The sequence below is a fragment of the Papilio xuthus genome, unplaced genomic scaffold (assembly GCF_000836235.2).
Source record: "Papilio xuthus unplaced genomic scaffold, Pxut_1.1 DF825946.1, whole genome shotgun sequence".
Lineage (NCBI taxonomy): Eukaryota > Metazoa > Arthropoda > Insecta > Lepidoptera > Papilionidae > Papilio > Papilio xuthus.
The window spans coordinates 11,924,251-11,945,125 of NW_013532703.1; the positions used below are offsets into that span (position 1 = coordinate 11,924,251).

The 20,875-nt window shown below is 35.3% G+C and overlaps 1 protein-coding gene across 3 annotated transcripts in view; it reads left to right on the plus strand.

Moving 5' to 3' along the window:
• LOC106124830 (band 4.1-like protein 4) overlaps positions 1–18,499 on the plus strand; it is a 48,292-nt gene extending 29,793 nt beyond the window's left edge. The window contains exons 6-21 of one of the 3 annotated variants that reach the window (XM_013321818.1): positions 7,616–7,736; positions 9,018–9,105; positions 9,320–9,472; positions 10,276–10,430; positions 12,323–12,420; positions 12,495–12,573; positions 12,683–12,883; positions 13,615–13,773; positions 13,948–14,023; positions 14,132–14,217; positions 14,287–14,469; positions 14,866–15,006; positions 15,256–15,492; positions 15,878–16,169; positions 17,170–17,402; positions 18,158–18,264. In XM_013321818.1, the coding sequence (XP_013177272.1) occupies positions 7,616–7,736; positions 9,018–9,105; positions 9,320–9,472; positions 10,276–10,430; positions 12,323–12,420; positions 12,495–12,573; positions 12,683–12,883; positions 13,615–13,773; positions 13,948–14,023; positions 14,132–14,217; positions 14,287–14,469; positions 14,866–15,006; positions 15,256–15,492; positions 15,878–16,169; positions 17,170–17,402; positions 18,158–18,173 (2,318 nt within the window). In that variant the 3' untranslated portion in view covers positions 18,174–18,264. Of the gene's footprint in view, positions 1–7,615; positions 7,737–9,017; positions 9,106–9,319; positions 9,473–10,275; positions 10,431–12,322; positions 12,421–12,494; positions 12,574–12,682; positions 12,884–13,614; positions 13,774–13,947; positions 14,024–14,131; positions 14,218–14,286; positions 14,470–14,865; positions 15,007–15,255; positions 15,493–15,877; positions 16,170–17,169; positions 17,403–18,157 lie in introns of all 3 variants that reach the window. The other 2 variants (XM_013321819.1, XM_013321820.1) reach the window with 2 other exon arrangements.
• Positions 18,500–20,875: the final 2,376 nt, after the last annotated feature.

Consider the following 20,875-nt stretch of genomic DNA (forward strand, 5'->3'; position numbering starts at 1 on the left):
AGATAGATGTAAAAAACCAGTTAGATGGTTGTACATTAGAATAACGCCTTCCTGGCCACCGAGCGCTTATTACCATGATCTCTGCCATCCTGGATACTTTAAGATGCATATGTTAGCGGTAAACGCAGACGCTTCCTGTTCCCCACATTCCAACATAACAATCTTGCCGTTAAAGATAAGTTTACTTTTAGTTTTAGTTTAATTTTCAGCCATTATAATAAAAAAGAATATTTAATACGATAATTTTTTGTAAATTTATGTTTATTTAAAATTTAACTTTTAATAATTATGTTCGCTATCATTTATTGCGCGGTTTTGTGATATTAAATCGCATTTGTATATGACTGGTTCAATTCATATGTATGTAAATAGCGACCACCATTACCGTACCATTAGTTGTAAGCCATTTCATTATGAGATACCGTTTGCAGTTGCATCGTAATGTACAGTTTGCTATTGGCCAATAACTACTGGTCAGTTACCTATGTTTATGAAGTAACTAGCTGTCGCCCACGGCTCCGTCTGCGGGGAATTAAAAAAACTTAATTAGTAGCCTATGTGTTCTTCCAGACTATGACCTACAACTATGTTAAATTTCATCGAGCCGTTCTAGAGATACCTTCTAACAAACAAAAATTAGTAAGACTCAAGAAGCAATTAAAAAATCTGGTTCATTAAATTATTCAAACTTTCGTGAGACATTATACTAAACTGATATATAAACACGGCTAAACACTCACGTATATACGTCCGGTGGCGGCACCGGCACTCATCCTGATGAAGGGCCCCCGATGGGCTCGAAACTAGTCGGTGCCGCCACCGGACGTATATACGTGAGTGTTTAGCCGTGTTTATATATCAATCTGGTTCATGTTTGAAATCCATTAGAATCATTCTTTAATGTTTTTTTTTTTTATAGTAAAAGAAAGAAATAATATTCATGTTTTTAAATAAATATACCTACATACATTTTAAGTTTATTCCGGGAACATTTTCTAAATTAACATATTATTTCATGATGAATAAATTCCTCATATGCACGTACAAAATAATAATCTCCATTTCGAAATCATAGAAATATGGATGCAGTGGTTTCATTAATGGAAAAAACCCTGTTATGTCGGTGAGAATGGCAACACTCGAGATAGCTCGGGGGACAGGCGCGCGGTGAACCGTGCCGAATTATCGTAAGCCATTCGAATAAATGGGGTTCGTAAGCGCGACCTGTGCCTCACAATTACAACGGACATAAAAAGAATTCCGGAACATAATTGCGTCATATCTGCGCCAAATGTGTTACTTCGTTTCTTCAAAGCAGACGTAAATTAGCATTTAATATATCATTGCCCATAAGTACGAATAGTATAGAAGTGGGAAAATGCTAATCGAAAAAGCTAATTGCATAAAACTGAAAATTATGATGGTTCGGGCAAGAATTAAAGAAGTAATGCAAGATAAATAAAAAGTTGTTTTGATCCGCAGTCTAAACGTCAAGCATAACTATAACCTATTATTATTGTAGGTTTAAAGAGTGCCGGAGAGAAAGCATCCGTCTAGTATTTTTGCATAAATGTATGATTGAGTTATGCCATGTTTTTTTATTATTAAAAGTTGGCATACGAGCATGCGGTCTCATGATTTTGCCGAAATAGCGAAGCGACTATTGCCTATTGACATCTGCCATTGCATATACGTTGCCTACCTTTAATCAACGTAGGTGGGGATATACAAAGAGGAAATTTCAATTATAACGTTATGTTCTGCTGGTTATTTAATTCTAATGATCTATGATTGACTTTCATCATTTTCATAGTACCGTCAATGTATTTTGCATTAATTTAAAACATGAAACAAAAATATTACACTTGGCTGATTAAATTTTCTTTCATGTTCCAAGTAATTTTTCACATCGTATTGAAAATGGTTGTCTAAATTTTTAAAATACAATCGTTGTTCGTGTTTGTTTTTTATTCGAATGCATTATTCCGGATGTTTATACTGCTCTCAATTCGTTTTCGCATACGATATTTCAAACCTTCTTTTTCTAGGTTTGTGATTTTAAAAACGGAAGTATGAATGGTTACTGAATGTGTTGTATTTTTTTTAATCTCAATTTTCACATACGACGTGAGATATCCTCTAACGTTATTCTGAATTCAAATGTTTGAGGCTATATATTTGTATCGGACACACATGCATAAATAATCGTTAATCAAAATAGTGTACATAGAAAAAAATATATTTTACAGTATTAAAATTAATGTAACGAATTTATTTTATATATTTAACGTGCAAATTCAATAACATTATTACTTATATATTTAAATATCACAGCTGAAGATTGTAAAGAAAGGCTTTAAGAAACCGTACCGGAATTTGGATCTTCCTGTTTATAATACATGGCTGCAGGTGGGAAACGCAGCTGGTTATACCTATTTGTTCTTATCAAATATGTTACCCTATAGGCATATTCATTTTATATGTTGTAGCAACAATCAAATGAATACGTCTCTTAGATTATTGATGCCTTAAATATAAAAAATAAATCTTATCTTTATATATATAATTCTTCTGTGAGTGTGTATGTCACTGAACTTCTCTCAAACGACTGAACCGATTTTGATGAAATTTTTTGTGTGTGTTCAAGGGGATCTGGGAATGGTTTAGATTCACAATTTTGTACGCTGGACAGTACTTTTTTAATTAATTTTTAATTTATTAGTAGTTGTTGATTTTGGAATGTTTTACATTGGATCCGACAGACGGCGCTACCATCGCAGTGTCAAATTTTAAATAATATTCGAATTTTCAAATTAAAGACGTGTAGACAGGACAACGTCTGTCGGGTCCGCTAGTTAATACTATAAATGCGAATGTTTGTTCAAAGGTATCTTCAGAACGGCTAAATGGATTTCGATGAAATTTGGCATACATTAAGAACATAGTCTAGAAGGTTACTAGTTATGTTTTTCTTTTTCACGCGGACGGAGTGACAGGCGACAGCTAGTTTATTACAAATGTTAATTTTAAATGCAAATTGCATTTCTGTGAACGAAGATATTTTGAGAATTTTGAAACTCCCCCAACCCGCATCTGGTTCGCGATTCGGGTTATGTTTCAATAGCGGAGGGGCAGCTGATATCAAAGTGAGTGTAACGTGACAATATTATATAGGCTCATTCTATTAAATTCTTCTTTGTGTTAATAACAACAAAGGTCTTCATAACACTGCAATATCTCATTTATTTGCATCACTGAGTACGCAAAGGAGGGCAATATAAAACATTCGGGATTTTCCGCCTTTTTGCATCCAAAATGATCCAGTCTCATTACCTTCTTTTTATGAGAAATATTCCTGTTATAAAAACCGCGCAATTCATTTTGTATTTCGGTAAATGTACCGTATCTTTTTTTTTATAAAGAAAAGAATTAAACGTTTATGAACGTAGAAAAGTATACGTTTCGCTTTACGCTTTTACTTAGTTTTCTTCCCGTGTTAGTGTAGGGGAAAAAACTAATTTGTCTCCAGTCTTCGTTTAATTCCAAAAAAAACCCAAAACACATTTTAGAGAATGAAGCCTATTTGTCACTGTTGAATATCATCTATTTTAAGGGTCTGTACTTAAAGTCGTTTTCTGTTTCGAAGTATCTCGAACCCGGACAATGGCTCGTCCTTCGAAATAAGTTAGTGTCTCAACTTACTCTTAACATTAATCAACTGGATCGCTCACAGCGCTCACGGTTATATTAATAAAGAAAATATCTGTCGCGACAACTTATAGTAATAAACTTTTTCATCATAATAAATGCGACTGTTTAAATCTAAAATTGATGGATGAATGGATGGATGGACGGATGGAGGGATGTTTGTTATCTCCAGAACGGCTGAATGGATCTCGATGAAATTTGACGTGCATATAGAACATAGTCTGGAAGAACGCATAGGCTCCTATTTAATTTTTTTTAATTCCGCGCGGATGGATTCGTGGGCGACAGCTAGTATATAATAATCAAGTAAAATATTTCCATGGATACTGTAAATGCCTCAAGAACGTCTTCTTGCACAAGAACTTTATTAAAATATTTGAAAAAAACTTGAAGTAAAATGTATTTCTGCTATTCCTTAATAACAAAATGAATTCTGTCTTCCACGAGGTATGAAAATCTAAGAGCTAATATCCTTTTCGAAAAGCAAAAGTAAACAATTTACTTATAACGAGAAAATGGCAGCATATATTATACAACGACTTTTAACGTAAAAGGCAAAAAGAATCAAAAGAAAAAGTAAATTAAGAATCGCTGAGTATGAAATGTAATTAATCGTGTAGGCGTTTGGAGATGAAAAGCTTTGAGCGAGGGCTCAACTGACATCACCGATGGCTGCATATTTCAGACATTTAGATATAAAGTTAGTTTAAATATAAAGGGAATGACTATAAAAAAGCTTACATAGTTGTTTAATTATATTTTAACTTAAACATATGTCAATGCTTTTATCGCACGCTGATCTTTAGTCAAACTGTATTTCTGAGTAATACGAAATAAAAAGGCATTTTCACCAATTATTTGCCCTAATCCCATACAATTATTTTAAATTAAAAAACTAAGCTGAGCTGCAACGTAGCCTAACTGCAGGTAGGCCCATCGTCCTAACTCAACGTAGGTTTTGACGGTTTTGATTGGCAGACGACGTAAAAAAATGTGTGACGTACTTTTTTTTGTTTTTGCGTCTAGTCAGTGCGACGACAGACTCCCGTCGCATTTAGGAGTTAAAAAATAAGCTAAGTGGAAACTGGACACGGACAGTGGATGTCTACTGCAATCGGAAAATGGCCATGTAATTTTTTCACTATTAATAATTCTATCGTTACAATATGTATCTATATATTGTTCACTAGAATCTCGTTATCTAGTTTAGTTTAATTCAATTATTACTGAAAATGGATTATGTATCGTTTTAGTTCATAATATTAATTTAATTATTTTAAGCGGCTCGTGTTTGAAATATTTTAAGATAGATTTATTAATACTTAGATACGATGTCTGAGAGAAACCATTTACCGATCAAGTCCTTTGATGTCGGAAGCTCAAACGCGATTTCAACTCCCCACTAATCTTCTGACTGTTAAATAAATTTTTCTTATTTTTTATTGATGTTGGCTGATGCTCGCAGAATATCAATGTAATTATTTAAGAAGCCAATTTCATTTACGATATCTACTTCATTTATTTTCAAAAAAAATAAGTTTATTTATTTATTATTAAAATGTATACACTTATATAATTACACGGGTATGTTGAGCGTTGGAGCCTGTCATGGTATGAACTGCATGTTCAAAGTTAACTAGAGATTCTATAATAAATAACGTATCGTAATTTTTCATTAATAAGTTAATTTTAATCTCATATTAAAACGAAAACACATCGCTGTGTATATTAAAGTTTGTCATTGTTAAAAAATAACATAGTACCTTGTAATTTTGAGTGCTGTAAAGATCTTTAACGACAGATTGAAATGTTAAAATTATATAGAATTAATATTATGATGTTTATAAGAAGCCTACTTCTACTTAGTTCCGCAATGGAGCGAACCAGATGTTGCGATTTCCGAGGACTAAAAAGATATACGGCCGGAAATGGCTGTCTGTCTCCGTTCACTTTGCTAGTTTTTCCAAGCTCACAGCAAATGTGAAGGCAATATTTCATCCCACATCTCGCGACAGATTCGCTTATTGAGAGCTACGTATTGTATATAAAAATAGAAGCGAAGGACTTTTTATTCACTCTCTATTTTATATCAATAAAGTAAGTTCTTTGTTCCACTAAGACTGAGAAGATGAAGAGTTTAGAAAATGAATATCGTTCAATTGTTTGTTAGAAGGTATATATCAAGAACGGCTCAACGTATTTCGATGAAATTTGCCATAGACATAGAGCATAGTCTGCATATAGACTACATATAAAGTTTATTTGTAACGGCATGGACAAAGTCGCGTGCAAAAGATAATATAATTATAAATATATCGTTAACGCCAACGCATGTCTGTTATTATTACTTGCGCGTACAAAAATAAAATAGCAGTTACTTTTTTACTTGCAAATAACAAGACTCATTAGCAAGTAAAAGAGAGGTTTCCATATTAAGGACTGTGTATTTTTCGAAGACGAGAAAAATAACGTACATATTCGGCTTGTACGAAAACATTTTTATAACTCAAAGCTTTAATCGCAACGCGTATTATAATTACAGAAAGAAAAATAATGGTAGGTAAGTTTAGGTAGGATTTATTTAAAACTTATTTGCAACATTTCGTAATAATTTAGAATAAAACCTTTGTGTTATTAACTAAAATGTGTGCCCTCACAGAATTTGTTCAGAAACGAGACATTAGTTAACTTTACCAGGCCGCGGTTTAAACTCGAACTACCACAAAGCGGCACCGCCTTTACCTTTCATGTCTGCCATTAATTTTCAACTTTAATTCTAACGTATGTCGTAATTTAAAACAATAAATTAATCAACCTTAACTTAAACCAAATTACAAGTTATAGTACAGTTTTATTATATGTTATGTAAATAGACAACAATTGGTTATGACGATAATTTATGAAATTACTAACTGTCGCCCGCGACTCCGTCCGCTCGTAATTATAAGAAAAACTTAATTATTAGCCTATGTGTTCTTCCAGACTATGTTCTACATCTGTGCGAAATTTCAGTTAGATCTGTGCAGCCATTCACGAGATACCTTCAAACATCAATCCATACAAAAATTCGCATTTATAATATTAGTAAAATATTAGTAAGAAGTAGGATAGTTGTATTTAACTCTTATGTCTACACCCTTTGACCACATTTTTTTAATACTAAGATTTCTAATCAAAGTCTAAACGTTAAAATTTATTTTTATTAAAAATCCTATAAAGTATAACAAACTTTGATTTATTTTGATAACAAAGTATATTAGGATGGAAATAAAGCTAGAGAATGCAGTCATAACACATGGCAGTTAGACAAGTCGTAACATAGCGTACAGATTATGTTTGATGTGATAGCTTGTGATATTTTCGTCCGTTCCTCGTCCCATGTTCAGACACTTGTTTGTTTCTACACAGCTACTCGTATGGGCGTAACCATTTTATTTTTATCCTGTCTCGGTATCTCATTAATGAACTTACGCAGAATGTTTCTACCCAAGTAAATTATGTGTTCGTTTGTTTTTTAACTTCCATAATAAATTGTATAGGGAATTGTTATTAAGCAATTTAGTTAACATTGAACTCAGAGTAAAATATATTTGTACAAGTGCCTAATTGTTACTTATTCTTATACACAATCTTACTTCTTACTGTAACTTACTAGTATTATAAACGCAAATGTTTGAATGGAAAGATGGGTGGTTGTTTGGTAGAAGTGATTTTCAGGACAACTTCATGGATCTCGCTAAAATTAAGCGTATATGGTCTACACCATAGCCTTGAAGAACACATTTTTAATTCGTCGCTGAAAGAGTCGCGGGCGACAGCTAGTTAGGGTATAACAATTACTATCGATTCCTATTCAGGTTAGAAAGACCTTATGGTGTACTAAGTTTCACAAGTGTATTGTGTACAGCCGAGTTGGGTGACTACGAGCCGCGACGGCACGGACCCGGCTACGTGTCTGAGTTCCGTCTACTGGCACACCAGACGCCCGAACTAGAGGCCAGAGCAGTTGAGATACATCGCACACTCACGTGAGTATAATATAATATATTATTATTATACATAAAGTAAGTCGGTTATATACTTTATCAGAATTTGGCCTAAACTCTTCTTTCGTTGCTATAAAATTAAAATATAATTGTATTGTATCTTTCACCAGAATTTTTCCTACTTTTAATTATGAAATCTGAACCGTTTACAAAATAATATATACAAATTAACACTACATTAAAGTGTTTAAATTTAATTAAATATATACTCAATTCATCTTCTTTATAAAAATCTAAAAATGAAGAATTTGCGATGCAATTTAATAGCACTAAAAGTCGCACTTGCCTTCGCGAGCGAAACGTCGCCACCTTTCCCGTTTAATTGAATGAATTTTTCAGTATGCAAAGATGCGGACCGCGGGAGAGCTGCACAAAGACGCAATTACATGCAAATTACGTGTACCTAGGTGTTTAGTACTGGCGTCGGGCTAGCATCTGATTGCTCATTGTTGTCTTCAATTATGTAATAAACGTCATTATTTCATTGACTCCGAACTCTAAACAACGCAGCGTTGCAGGACAGCTCAATAAATTATTTATGACGCTTATAATTTTTGCAAATCAACATTGACTAGAATTTCGATGTCTTATTATAGAGTGTGCCTTCTATTGTTATTATTAAATTATTACGCTATGCGAAGCAAAGATTGGCGTAGTATTAAATATTTGAAGTGGCACTTACCATCTCGATTCCCCGTCCACCGCTTGCAGTTGTCTGGTCTGTCGGTGTCAGTCGATTCATATGTCACTATCAAATAGTTTAAGGTGCCAGCGATGTTGCTCTGCTGATGGACCCGATACACCGTTTCCCGTAAGCACGCTATAAACTCTTCGTTGTCGAATCGAACGCGGAACCGTAAATTAAGCGACTCTGTACGCTATAATATCGACAAATCCGATGTGCTACTCTTTCCATCAAACTTCCGTCGACTCACGATGTCAATACTCAACTGCTGTCAACTCACTGCCCTTCCCGCACAAGCCCCCGCAGGCCCCGTGCCCGACGATGAGAGATTTCTAACTACCCACTTATGCGGGATAATAAAAACTGAGTCGACCTACCTTGGTTAAACAACTTTTATCAAACCGCACAATTCAATACTATAGCCCGTCATTGAAGATGACAAACTATAGTGTATTTGTACGGAACACCGGGGTACATATTAATTTATGTATATTTAAATATGTGTATGTTTTATTCATGTTAGACAATTTATCTAATACAGTAACGACATGATTTATACCAGTATTGTTCCATTTCAGTGGCATCTCCCCAGCACAAGCCGAGCTCAGTTACTTAGACAAAGTGAAATGGCTGGACATGTACGGTGTTGACTTACATCCTGTATTGGTAAGCTAAACGACAGAGGAGTGAGGTAGCGACAAATAGAGAGCCAATATAGATTGCTTACCTGCGCATGTGGAAGACATGTTTGGAACTAAACGGGGTCTATGACCCCCCGATGACACATAAGTCAACATCGTCAAAGGACACTGCTTTGAGCGCCAAGTTCAACTGAATTATGTTTGACATTTCTCTAACAGATAATATTTCCTTAATGCAGGGCGAAGACAGTGTGGAGTACTTTCTGGGCCTGGCGCCAAGTGGCCTGTTGCTTTTACGCGGCAAGCATACGGTCGCTAACTATTATTGGCCGCGCGTCTCTAAACTGTACTACCGAGGACGATACTTCATGCTGCGTGTCGCTGACAAAAATGTAAATGTATTTTATTGCTTATAAATTTTTAAAATGCATTCCCATGTTTTTTATACTTAACAAAGGTCCAGTGTCTTTTCCTTAACAGCGTTTTTTAAACTAAATGCTACTTATTATATTAAGTATTCCTTCTTTTTGTTATACCCGGATAAAATAGCATCACATCAAAGCATTCTTAACCTTAAAATTGTCAAAGGGGATAAGCACAATACGGCGCGAGACTTGACCTGGTTCAATGTTTAGATCGCAGGGCGGATTGTGTAGGATTTTGTATGGTGTAAGATTGAGTCCATCTTATGCCGTCTCCTTGAAAGACATTCGCAGGCAGGCAATTACAGATAAGTCTGGGGAACTAAGAGTCGTATTTACTATGCGGTGTCTGCGCTCCGATAAGACGCCGCGCCACGCCGAGCCACCCGCCGCCTCGCGACTTTATCTCAACGTATTTTACAGACTTCAAAATATTCTTCAACCACAGTACAGTAGCACATAAACTTGAGTGATAAATGAATTCCGAGCTTTTCGTTATTCCGAATGCTTTACGGTTCTTTTATGTGGTGTTCTATTATTTTATGTCAGTTATTTTAAATTACAAAAGTTGAGACACGCAAGAATCAAATATGTTTCAATGTTTTTAATGTATTTAGATGACACGCATAAATTAAAATATATATATTTTTAAGTATCATTTGACATAGCTTTATTATGAGTTATAACTTTTTATAAAACTGTGACGAAATTCACAAAAGACAATACTAATAGAGATATTATTTTTCCCTGTTTAATCTAATATTAAATTTCAGAACGAAACCCTAACTTACGGTTTCGAGTCACCGACACGCGCGGCGTGCCGTCATCTTTGGCGATGCTGCTCCGATCACCACGCGTTCTTCCGTCTACAGCAGACCTCACCAGCATCCGCAGACATGTTTGCACTCGGCTCACGGTTAAGAAACAGGTAATCTGTGCTTACAACAATACAACTCACGACTGTGAAATGCAAGGCAGGTACGGATTTCCATATGGAGCGGTTCGGATTCTTTCACATTCATATATCATCGCTGTAAAAACTGTAGTAAATTGTTTTTGAAAATAAGGGAGCAAATATTAAAGAATAAAATTAAGCACCTTCATGTTTAGCACCACCAAGAAATGTAACTTTGATAAGAAAATTCTCGAAGTTCAATTTTAATATATTTTTACGCAATATATGAATATTGATTATAAATTCGCAACTTTATAAAATCGATACGATAAGTTGATAACTTAAAAAGGATGAATAAGTAAAAGCCCTTGAGAAAATAAGAGGGTGCAAGTTCGTTTCATCTCGCACCCTTGTGGAATGCAAATTTCAAGTGGATCTACATTACGTCTAGCTTAACTATATCAAAATATGAAGCATGTATTTATATACACACTAGCAATATTCCCCGGTTACTCTTACGTGTATTTACATGAAAATGTAATAACAAATGAATACATTAATATATAATATAGTAAATTCCAGCTTGATACATTCACGCGTTTCTGAGAAAAAGGGTCTTGACAGACAGACGAACGGACGATAAAGTTCTGTAAGGGTTTCGTTTTCATTTCTTTTGAAGTACGGATCCCTAAAAACACATGTTGAGCTACGGCTTGTACCTCCAAGAAGTATGTTAGGGTGCTTTACATCATAAGAGCAATCCCTTATTGTATTAAATCTTACTTGTACTTGGCTTACCGCACCTAAGCTATGATTTATTTGCCACAATATATTACTTTGACTACGCTTGGTAGGTAATTCTCGGCCATGTAATAATTTGAAGTGATTCATTACAAATCTTGAGTTATGAGTTATGCGGTATTCCTGAAGGTCTAAGGAAATTTGAACAACATTGTTTATTGAAGCTAGAGAGAATATTTTGACATTTATGAAGATTTATTACTGTTTATGTTACTTTGAATACCTGTTTTTTTAACTTTTGAATCTAACTAAAGTTAAATTTTAATCCACCTTTCTGAAACGCGTTAACCGTGGGTTTCTGAGACCAAAGTCCCCATTTAAATCATATTTTTCTCTGTATTTTCAAAGATAATGACAGGGATGAAGATATATTTTAAACAAAGATTTTGATCTTAGAAACCAACGGTAAGTAGAGTTTCGGAGTAGGTTACTGCAGACATTTGCATTTTTTTAAAGCTAACTCTAAAATGTTTATAAAACGTCTCTTTTTTACCAAATAGAAAGGTGTTTAACGATATTAAATACATATTTCTGAATAAATCTTATGATAATAAACTTTTGCGCCTTAAAAAAAGTAATAGCAATTCCGTAGTAATGTTTTTATGTTGCCATAATTTTATATTTCTTATACGGAGCTACTAAAAGATTTATAAAAACAAGCACAAGCTTCTAAGTAAACAAAGTTATTATTATTTTCTTATAAGTACCGTCTAACTAACTATCACTTCGAGCTACTAAACATAGCTATGTGTTTCCATTGTGAAATTATTCGTAGGTCTACAATATCGAGCCTTGTATTTGCAATACGTAAATTAGATATCAAGCTATAGTTATGTTAGTTACTATTGATCCCTTTGCTGTTACCCGTCATTTTCAGTAATTGGTATTTGATCTTATGCCGTTCTAGCATAATAGTTCGCTAGTACTAATAAGTCTTTGACTTAAGTTGGCTTTAAGTAAGTCTATCATCTGTCTTATCTCTTCTATATGGTTCGAAAAGTCTCCCCTTTTCTTCCATTTTTATTTCTTATAATTACAAAGAAGTGTGTGATTTGCGTGTTATAAAATTCATTTGTTAAATATAACATGTACCTTTTGTAACGCATAATATTTAATTACGACAGCGGCAAAGGCGCGCGACCCCGGCCGCCACCCGCCTTTACGAGGACACCGTCGCGGCGCATTTCGAGGCCTCCCTCCGCTTACTCCTCCTTACTGGATGGTAAATATTATTACATTACGTAATTGTCGAGATATACAGACAGACTTATTAACTCTAATATTATATGCTCGCAGTGCCAAAGCTAGAAGACTTGAGAATAAAAGACTGTCCCCCTGAAGTAAAGCAACCTACCTCAGTGAACCGACCTAATTCGTAAGTCATCTATTATTACTATTACTATAGTAATGTTTACATATCAAATATCAATTTGACTTATAATATTTTATGGATATTTAGACATTAAAAAATATTGTCAACGCAGAATAAGCGGCGAAGGTTTAGTTTACGAAGCGGGATGCGCTGGTGGTGGTGGTGGCAGTTCCCCGCGCTCTACGAGGTCTGCACCCGCGCGGCGCGGCCTGTACGCCGTCTCGCCAAGCGCCACGCGGCCGCCGCCCGCTCCTCGGCACCGCTCAGCTTCAGTCGACTCCCAGAGCTCCAACGACTCCAGATCAAACCGCAAGTCAGTACTTATTATCATCGCTAGCCACTGCTACACATTTTGCATATAGTTCGACGTAGGTCAGCATCGTAGAAAAGAAACTGATCTGATCGAGGTAGTAAATGCCAAAGTTAACGCCCAGTATTGATAGATAAAGTTAACTTAGATCCGAAACAGAGAATATAGAAAGATTGCACAAAACAATCCGTAATACAATCGCAGCACAATTTATAGTGGATTAGTAATGTAAATTGAAGTGAATATGTAAGACCTCAGCGGAAGGTCTTGTTACACACTGCAGACGGCGTGGAGGCTGGAGATGTCGCGGATCGTGTAATAAATACGACGCTTACGAGCTTAGACGCGCTCTTGAAGAAAGCTCCCGAGAACCGTCGCCTACGCGCCCTCTAATCCACCGCCTTTCCTTTGCCTCCACTCAGTTGTAAATTTATAATGATTCATATTAACTATTGACATGGCTTTTTGAGTAACGCAAACGTTATTTATTTTTAATATTTACAACATATTAATCATATCGAAACAAATAAAATGGTTTTAATGGTAAAAAAATTAAAACAACAAATCACGGTCGTTTACCGGAGGGGATATGTCTGATGGATTTTTGCGGTTTCGTAAGATGATTATACCGAGAATTAGACAGGAAATGATTTACCACATCTTTTTTAAACAATATCTAAAGTGGAACCTCTTTATCTTTGATGAAACTTACAGTACAATCGTACATTGTATAGACACCGGCACCGGTCGCGACGGCAGCAGTCGGACGCGGAGAGCGAGCTATCCCGGGGCTCGGGCCGCTCCGGTCGCTCCGGCCGCAGGCACCGACGGCATCGCTCACGTCATAAGCACGACTCCGGCTCCGAGAGAGACGACTCACAACCCGACACCAAGTTTGTTCTATTAAATACTAGAATTTCTATCACATTTACTACAGGAACACACAAAATGAACAAAGCCTATATTAAAAAGTCGTTATATCATAAATAATTTGTCATCTATTCAAAATTTAAAATAATCCTTATATTGTGTTAATTTTCTTTACTAAGTAATCACTTTTACTACAGAGAATACGAGTTAGTGGATTCAGAATCTCAATGGAAAGAAGTGCTGAGACAAACGAATGCCGGCAGTGGAGTCCAGGTAAGTCCCTAACTACAGCTGGTATAAAAGGTACATTATGGTGTTTATGGTTATTCCAAAGCACCTCTATCAAAACCATCGACATTGTTACAATTAATATTTTTTTAGGTTGCGAGCGTTCGTCGGTCACAAATGGAACCTGAAACGGGTACCCATCGTTCCTCTCATAGGCCTAGGAGACATAGGAAACATCGGTAAGTGTCGTCCAAATAATACCACATATAAATAAAATTGGTAGAAAATTATCATGTTTTATATTTTAGGTCAAGATCAGGTTCACCTAATGAGAAGAAATGGTTACCCACTGAGCTGAAACAGCATTTAGAATTCTCTTTAGTGGATACAGAGGGGATGACGGAGGAACAATTGAAGGAGATCCCTTATACGGTTGTCCAAACGAGTCATGCACGTCAGACTAAGCTCCGGACATCGTCGAAACATCGCCAGTAAGTTATTCTAATGCCGGTATTAGGTACTGTTGTAATATTTATTACTACTAATTTGCGATCGTTTACTGAATTTTAATAATGCCTCATATTTTCTATTTTTTGCAAAATAGTGAGTTCATATGTAGACGATATCACGAAGTTTGATGTCCTTTATAACGATAACACATTTTTTTATTACACATCCTAACCGCAAATAACTATAGAAATAATTAATAAAATGAAAAGATTCGGGTTCGTTTCTACTTAATAAAAGGTATTTACGTCTGTGAATGTAATTTGAAATCTTCGTACAAATTAGAAGTGTTCTTAAAAAACTCTACATCTGTGTAAGGTTAATTAACAAATGCGAAGCTGATATTTTTAAAAAGGTTTTTATTTAATTTATTTATACAGGGGTGAACACGGCTCGTTGTCGAGAAGGGAGAAAAACTCGGGATCTCTTGTAAAAAGTAACCAAGACATTCACAACCAAGGGTCGTTAAGGTCAAGTTCCAGCACTTTAAGTACGCACAAAAATAATGATAAACATGGAAGGTTTGTTTATATTCATTTTACAATTACCTTTTAAAGATTTTTATTTTGCGTTATTCAATTTCTTATATCGCATCTTAATTAATTTGAATGTTGAAGCCACCGTCATTAAATTCATCGCAAACGGAAAAAAATGCAGAAAATTTCCCTTACTGTTTTACTTTCACTAAAAGTGGCAGATTACAATTCTTGATAATAATTCAGATAATATGATAGTTAATTTCAGGAACTGCAATAAAGTTTTCTTTGCAGACGGGCTTATTCAGGTTACGAAGAGCAACTATCACGGTCTGGCGACGACTTCCTACATAACGGCTACAAGGGTCCACCGACGCCGGTGTCAAATAACAACAATCCATACAGCCCCGTCACCAACAGCAATAGTAACAGTTCCAGCGGGGAACTGATCTCTGGCAGCGCCCGTGTATCTCACGAACACACAGATTCAGGCCTAGGAGCAGATCAAGACTACGCATACTCTTCGGAAAGGTAAATTGTACATATTTCGTTCGTCATCCGTCGAATTGTTTTTAAGTATACCGCAAAAAGTTTATGGACCCAAGTATTTGGTCTTGACGTATACCTACATGTTGAGTAGCGACTCTTGTTTTTATGCGTCATTATGCTAAGGGTTAAGAAGCTCGTTATAACTCAACACTGAGTACTCTTGTTGGAACGCAAGCTTATGCCCAAAAGCGTATTATTACGTGCTCCTATAAAACATTCGTTTTTGTTATGACATATCCGCCTTTGCTTCGGTAATTTGAAAAAACTATTATTTAGTTTTAGTTGTGTGAGAATTAACAGTTGATGTACCATCCATTAGATATTCTTACTTTTGTTTTTAAACTTTATCATTATTATTGCAACACAGGTCGAGCGACAGCGCGAAGTGTGGCGCTGGGGGCTCCGGTGGCACAGTGCCAGTGAGTAGGCAGTGGACGCTGGGTGCTGGCGCGGGGTGTGTGGGGTACGCGGGACGCGCAGGGGCGGGCACGGGCGCGGGGTTGGCGCGCCGGCCGCCCGCAGCGCCGCGTACGCGCATGTCCGCCTCTGGCTCTCAGCGTTCGCTGCTATCGGTGGCCAGCGACAGTGCCACCTCGCGGCGTGCGCGCGACCTCACGCAGCGCTACCCTCACCCCGCAGACAGTGGCTTTTCTCTCTTCGTGAGTGGGCGCTTCGCTTTCTAACAGTCTTCCGCCGTCTGACGACCCCATTCAAATGTTCAATTCTAGGTAGAGATAATCTTAAAAGCCTGGGCACAATCTTGATCTACAGTTGTCTCGTGGTGTAGATCAAAGTACGCTTAGAAATAAAAAAATGGAAAAAAAACTATTATCTTAATGCCTTTTTTCTTCTGTCGTTTCTTTATAATCGAGGCTTAATAATAGTAAATTCATAATTTCTTTTATGATTGCACATATCAATAGAAATATGTTAAAATATTATTGATTTACGTCATAGAAAACAATTTAAATTTTAAAACAATGCAGGGTAGCTGGGGTCGTCAGTATAACTTGCAGCTCCTGTTTCCGGGCGCTACATCATAGCCTACATGTTAACAGTGTAAATATTGGCCGCTGTCCACAATCATACATCATCGAACATCTAATATTTACTATTATTTTCATTGCCCTCTCTTTCATTTTATACAAAATATGCAACATCTATAAATATGATTTTTTAACAAGTTATTACTGTTGCGTTTTGTATAACATTGAAAGACGAATTTTGTATTTTTTATTTATAATGTATATAATTTAAGTAATTCATATAAAGATCGAAACTATTTTCTAGGAGAATTATACTTTATTATAGTTATAAATTTCTTCTAAGCTATATAAAATTATGTAGGGTAGTCTAATTTACTGACGAACTTCTTTCAACTGTGGTAGCATCATTAGAACTCTGTTCTTCGAACAAAACTTTTACTGTAACTTATTTCAAACTATGCTTCGAGGGGCTTAAATTCCAGCATTACGAATGGCGAAGTGCTAAAGTATGAATAAAGTCCAGTTCGCAAATAATTTTTCCATTACAAAATTTATCTAGAAAACTATTTTAGTACTTTACTATTTGCCTCGTTTTCTGGGTACGATTAAACTTAATTTCAGGCTTTATTAGTGTAGATGGTAGTTTGAATGGAATTTGAATTGGGATACGCAGAGACATGCTAGCAACAACAACATAATGGTGGGCGAGAGCGGATCGCTGGCGCGGCGATACGCGCGGCCGTCGCGAGAGTCGCGGGAGGGGCGCGACTGCAACTCCAACGTGCCGCGCACGCATGCCCGCCTCGCGCACCACGCGCACGCGCATGCGCACCACGCGCATCATGCGCACGTGCGACACGACAACACTCTCGACATTATCTTAAAACCACTCATTGAGAGCACGCAGTAAGTAAGGCTGGAGCCCTCCACGGCCCTCCTTAAAAATCCAATCTCAAGTTCAAAAAACCTTAGTTCAGTAAATCATAGTTGTTAGATGATAAAGTAAGAGCTAAAGGCCTCTTGAGTACGAAATAACTAAATCTTATGTTTATTAAGGAACGATATAATTTTTATCGTAGCCTACTTAAAAGAGGATCCCTTTGGAGAGTCAGATGAGAACCATTTTTAAAAAGTTTAAAAATATAATAGACGATCATAGTTTTAATTGCAAAAATTCTAATAAAATATGTATCTCAGAATCGAAACATAATCGAGTTTAAGTTAAACTTAAAATTGTGATTTTTATAAAAGTGTGACGCGGCGTAAATTTAAAGTGAGTTTTGAATTTGAGAGAGGATTTTTAATAAAAAGAGGGAATAAGGCCTATGTGTTAGAACGTAGCGGAATGTTAGCTGCACGCGCGGATTTGTCCGCCCCCCTGTTCGCGGTCGCGGAGGCACGCTCCTTTGTATGTCACTGTTTGTATGTTTGATTGTTTCAATTAGTGCATGCTGGGACTGGGTAGACGTATTGGGAGAGTTTGTGGTGAAAATCTAACTAACTAACAAATTAACATTATAATTAAAATATGTATATATAAAGGTATTATATTTGATTGTGTGTTCAGTGATTAAAATGTTGTCATAACTCTGTGTTTTACTATTTTTTTTCATTTTTATAGTTAGCTGATTTAATTTAATTTATATTTTTTTACGATACAGGCTTCAGAGCAATTAAAGACAACGGATGAGTCACTATCAGGAACAAAGGTGTCTACGTCTATCGACGTTGGAAAACAAGGAGCTGCAGAAATGAGTACTGAATTGTGATGAAAATCAATGTATAAAATGTTTCTTACATTACAATCACATCTAGAAAAGTCAAACAAATCTTATTGATTCAACTTAATTTTTAAGTTTTATATGAAACGATTGCGAAGGGTTCCATTTTTAATATTCTAATTATTATATGCCAATTGCTGTAATCCAATCCATTAATTTATGGATTTTGCTATCCTTTACCAAATAAATAAATGTATGTTTATATAATTAAATAAATTCAAAAATATAATAGTGTTCTGATTCTCAGACAGTGCGAGCGATTTTCATGAAAATGAGCTACAAATCGTTGCTGAGCAACTATTTGTTAGCAGATGTTTTTTCCCTTTTTATTAGAATCTATATTCCGGGAACACAGCAAAAATTATAATCACCTACAACAAAACAGTATCAGATTTTATTATAACTTAAACACAAATTTTTATTATGAGGAATGTTGTAAATATTTTTTGTAAATTAAAATACGTCTACTTTATTAATTAATCTTATATAAAGGCATTTTTAGTATAATATTCATAAAATAAGATTCGAATTACCATGATAAAGTATATTTTGTGCCAAAGAGGTTCGCTATGTACGCAAATAACCTACTTTCAGAAAATACAGACGACAAATTATTTTCATAATTACTCATACCATAGTTAAGGTTTTATTAAATTGTACATAGTTAGGTTTTATATTTTATAATTTTATTTAAATTAAAATTAAACAAATGTTTAATTTTATTATTTGAAAATTAACTTTGTACTGGATTTGTATTATAAAAGGAAATTCATTTTAAAAGTAGATTTTTATGATTATTTATTGCTTTTTTAGCAACGGGTATTATAAGACTATACCATTATCTTCCTTATGCGACTTGTATTATGTAAATGTGTACAGTTGTTATGTAGCTTAGTCATTTCTAACGTCAATGCACACTTAGGTTACGTATAACCACGGATTGCCATTACTGGAACACATTTACGAAAAAAAGTGATCCCTTTCACTCTCTTAAAAAAAGAACGAGATAATATGTTTTCGTTCAGGTGTTTCGGCAGTGAAAACTCAAGGTAATGAAATAATTTAAAATGAATACGTTGTCAAAAATTAATTGTTTCTAGTTTGTAGAAAAAAAATTAATGAAAGGCGGTACGTTTATTTGTAAACCGTAATGACCTCGCTTTTGAAGTCTTTTATAATATGCCAAAATTTCTTCTGATGTTTTTATGGAATTTTTATAATACAATTACCAATTAACTTCTTGAAGTGTATGAACTTTTGTGTCAATTTTTACTTCGTCAAGACTGACAAAGTTTCTACAGCCCGTGAAATGTAACCAACTACAGTTTTAAAATGTATTTTTTCATAATTGTTCTCATTGTTCACATTAAAGGATATTATAAAAGTAAATTATTTGTTTTCTTTTACCTTAAATTATGCGATTAAAGATTAATAACGATAAGTAGGTAGGTTAACAATATGAGAGTCAAAAAGTTCCAGAGAAAGTCCATAAAAAAGGTCATCGCTCAGTAGCGCCAGGCACATTCTTATAGTTTTTAGTCACGCGACAAAAAAAGCTTATACAGAAATGAATAAAGTTTGGGTGGGTTCTGTGAGGGGATTTGAAAAGTGACCGAACTGAAAAACTGAATCCTACGATTACAACCCCTTTGTTTTACAAGATCATACAAAAACTCTCAAATAAGTCTCTGATAAGTTACAGATATTTTTCAAACCTTAATTAAATGAAAACCCTCCACGTGTTTAAAGTGTTCAAATAACCGAAGAGATTGAAGCTGCAGTTAGCTTTTAATTTCCGGCTAGGTTTTTATTCTTCGTTGTAGGTTTTCATTTACAGTGTTTACGGAATTGAACAGAAAGTTTCGTTGTTTGACCAGTTTATTCAATTCCATACATCTAACCAGTTTACTCAACAATTTATACATACACGTACATATGTGATTGAAGCAAAGTTATTTGCTTTTAAATATTATGATTTAATTTATTTGCTTTAATGCTTTCACGCCAAAATTACTAATTTGATTTAAATATATGTATATATAGATAGTCTAGAGCCTGAGTAAGGAAAGGCTACTTTTAAATATGAAAAAGGGTCGTAATTATTACATGCAGAAGCTCGAAACTTGTTTTTAAGCTGCTAATTTTGTAAAAGTTTTATCCACAAGGATGAAAAATAACGATAGGGTTGTAAGTTTGTATGGGAATATGTGAGGTTTATGTGAGTGTTTTTCAAGTTAAATATATTTTGTTCTAATGTACAGGTTAAGTAAAATAATTGGTCTAAATAATTACAAATGCAACCAGAAGAACAGTGGTAGAGCCCGCTTTAACGTCTTCGCACGAATTGGCCCGGCTCGCCCGGTGAAATACCACGGCCACACTGAAGACAGGCGTGAAGTGGAAGCAATTCCGCGTTTCGTCTGATGAGTGTGCGTTCCGGAGGCCTAATTTAGTCCTCCTTCCCACCCTTTTTCCTATGACGAAGGGTTGGGAAGTGGACTTTACGGATTAGAGGATGAATGGAAAGAGAAAATATTTTCTTTCTGTGCATCCTCTCCTCCGTCGATTAAAGGTAGGCAACGCATATGCAATTGCGTA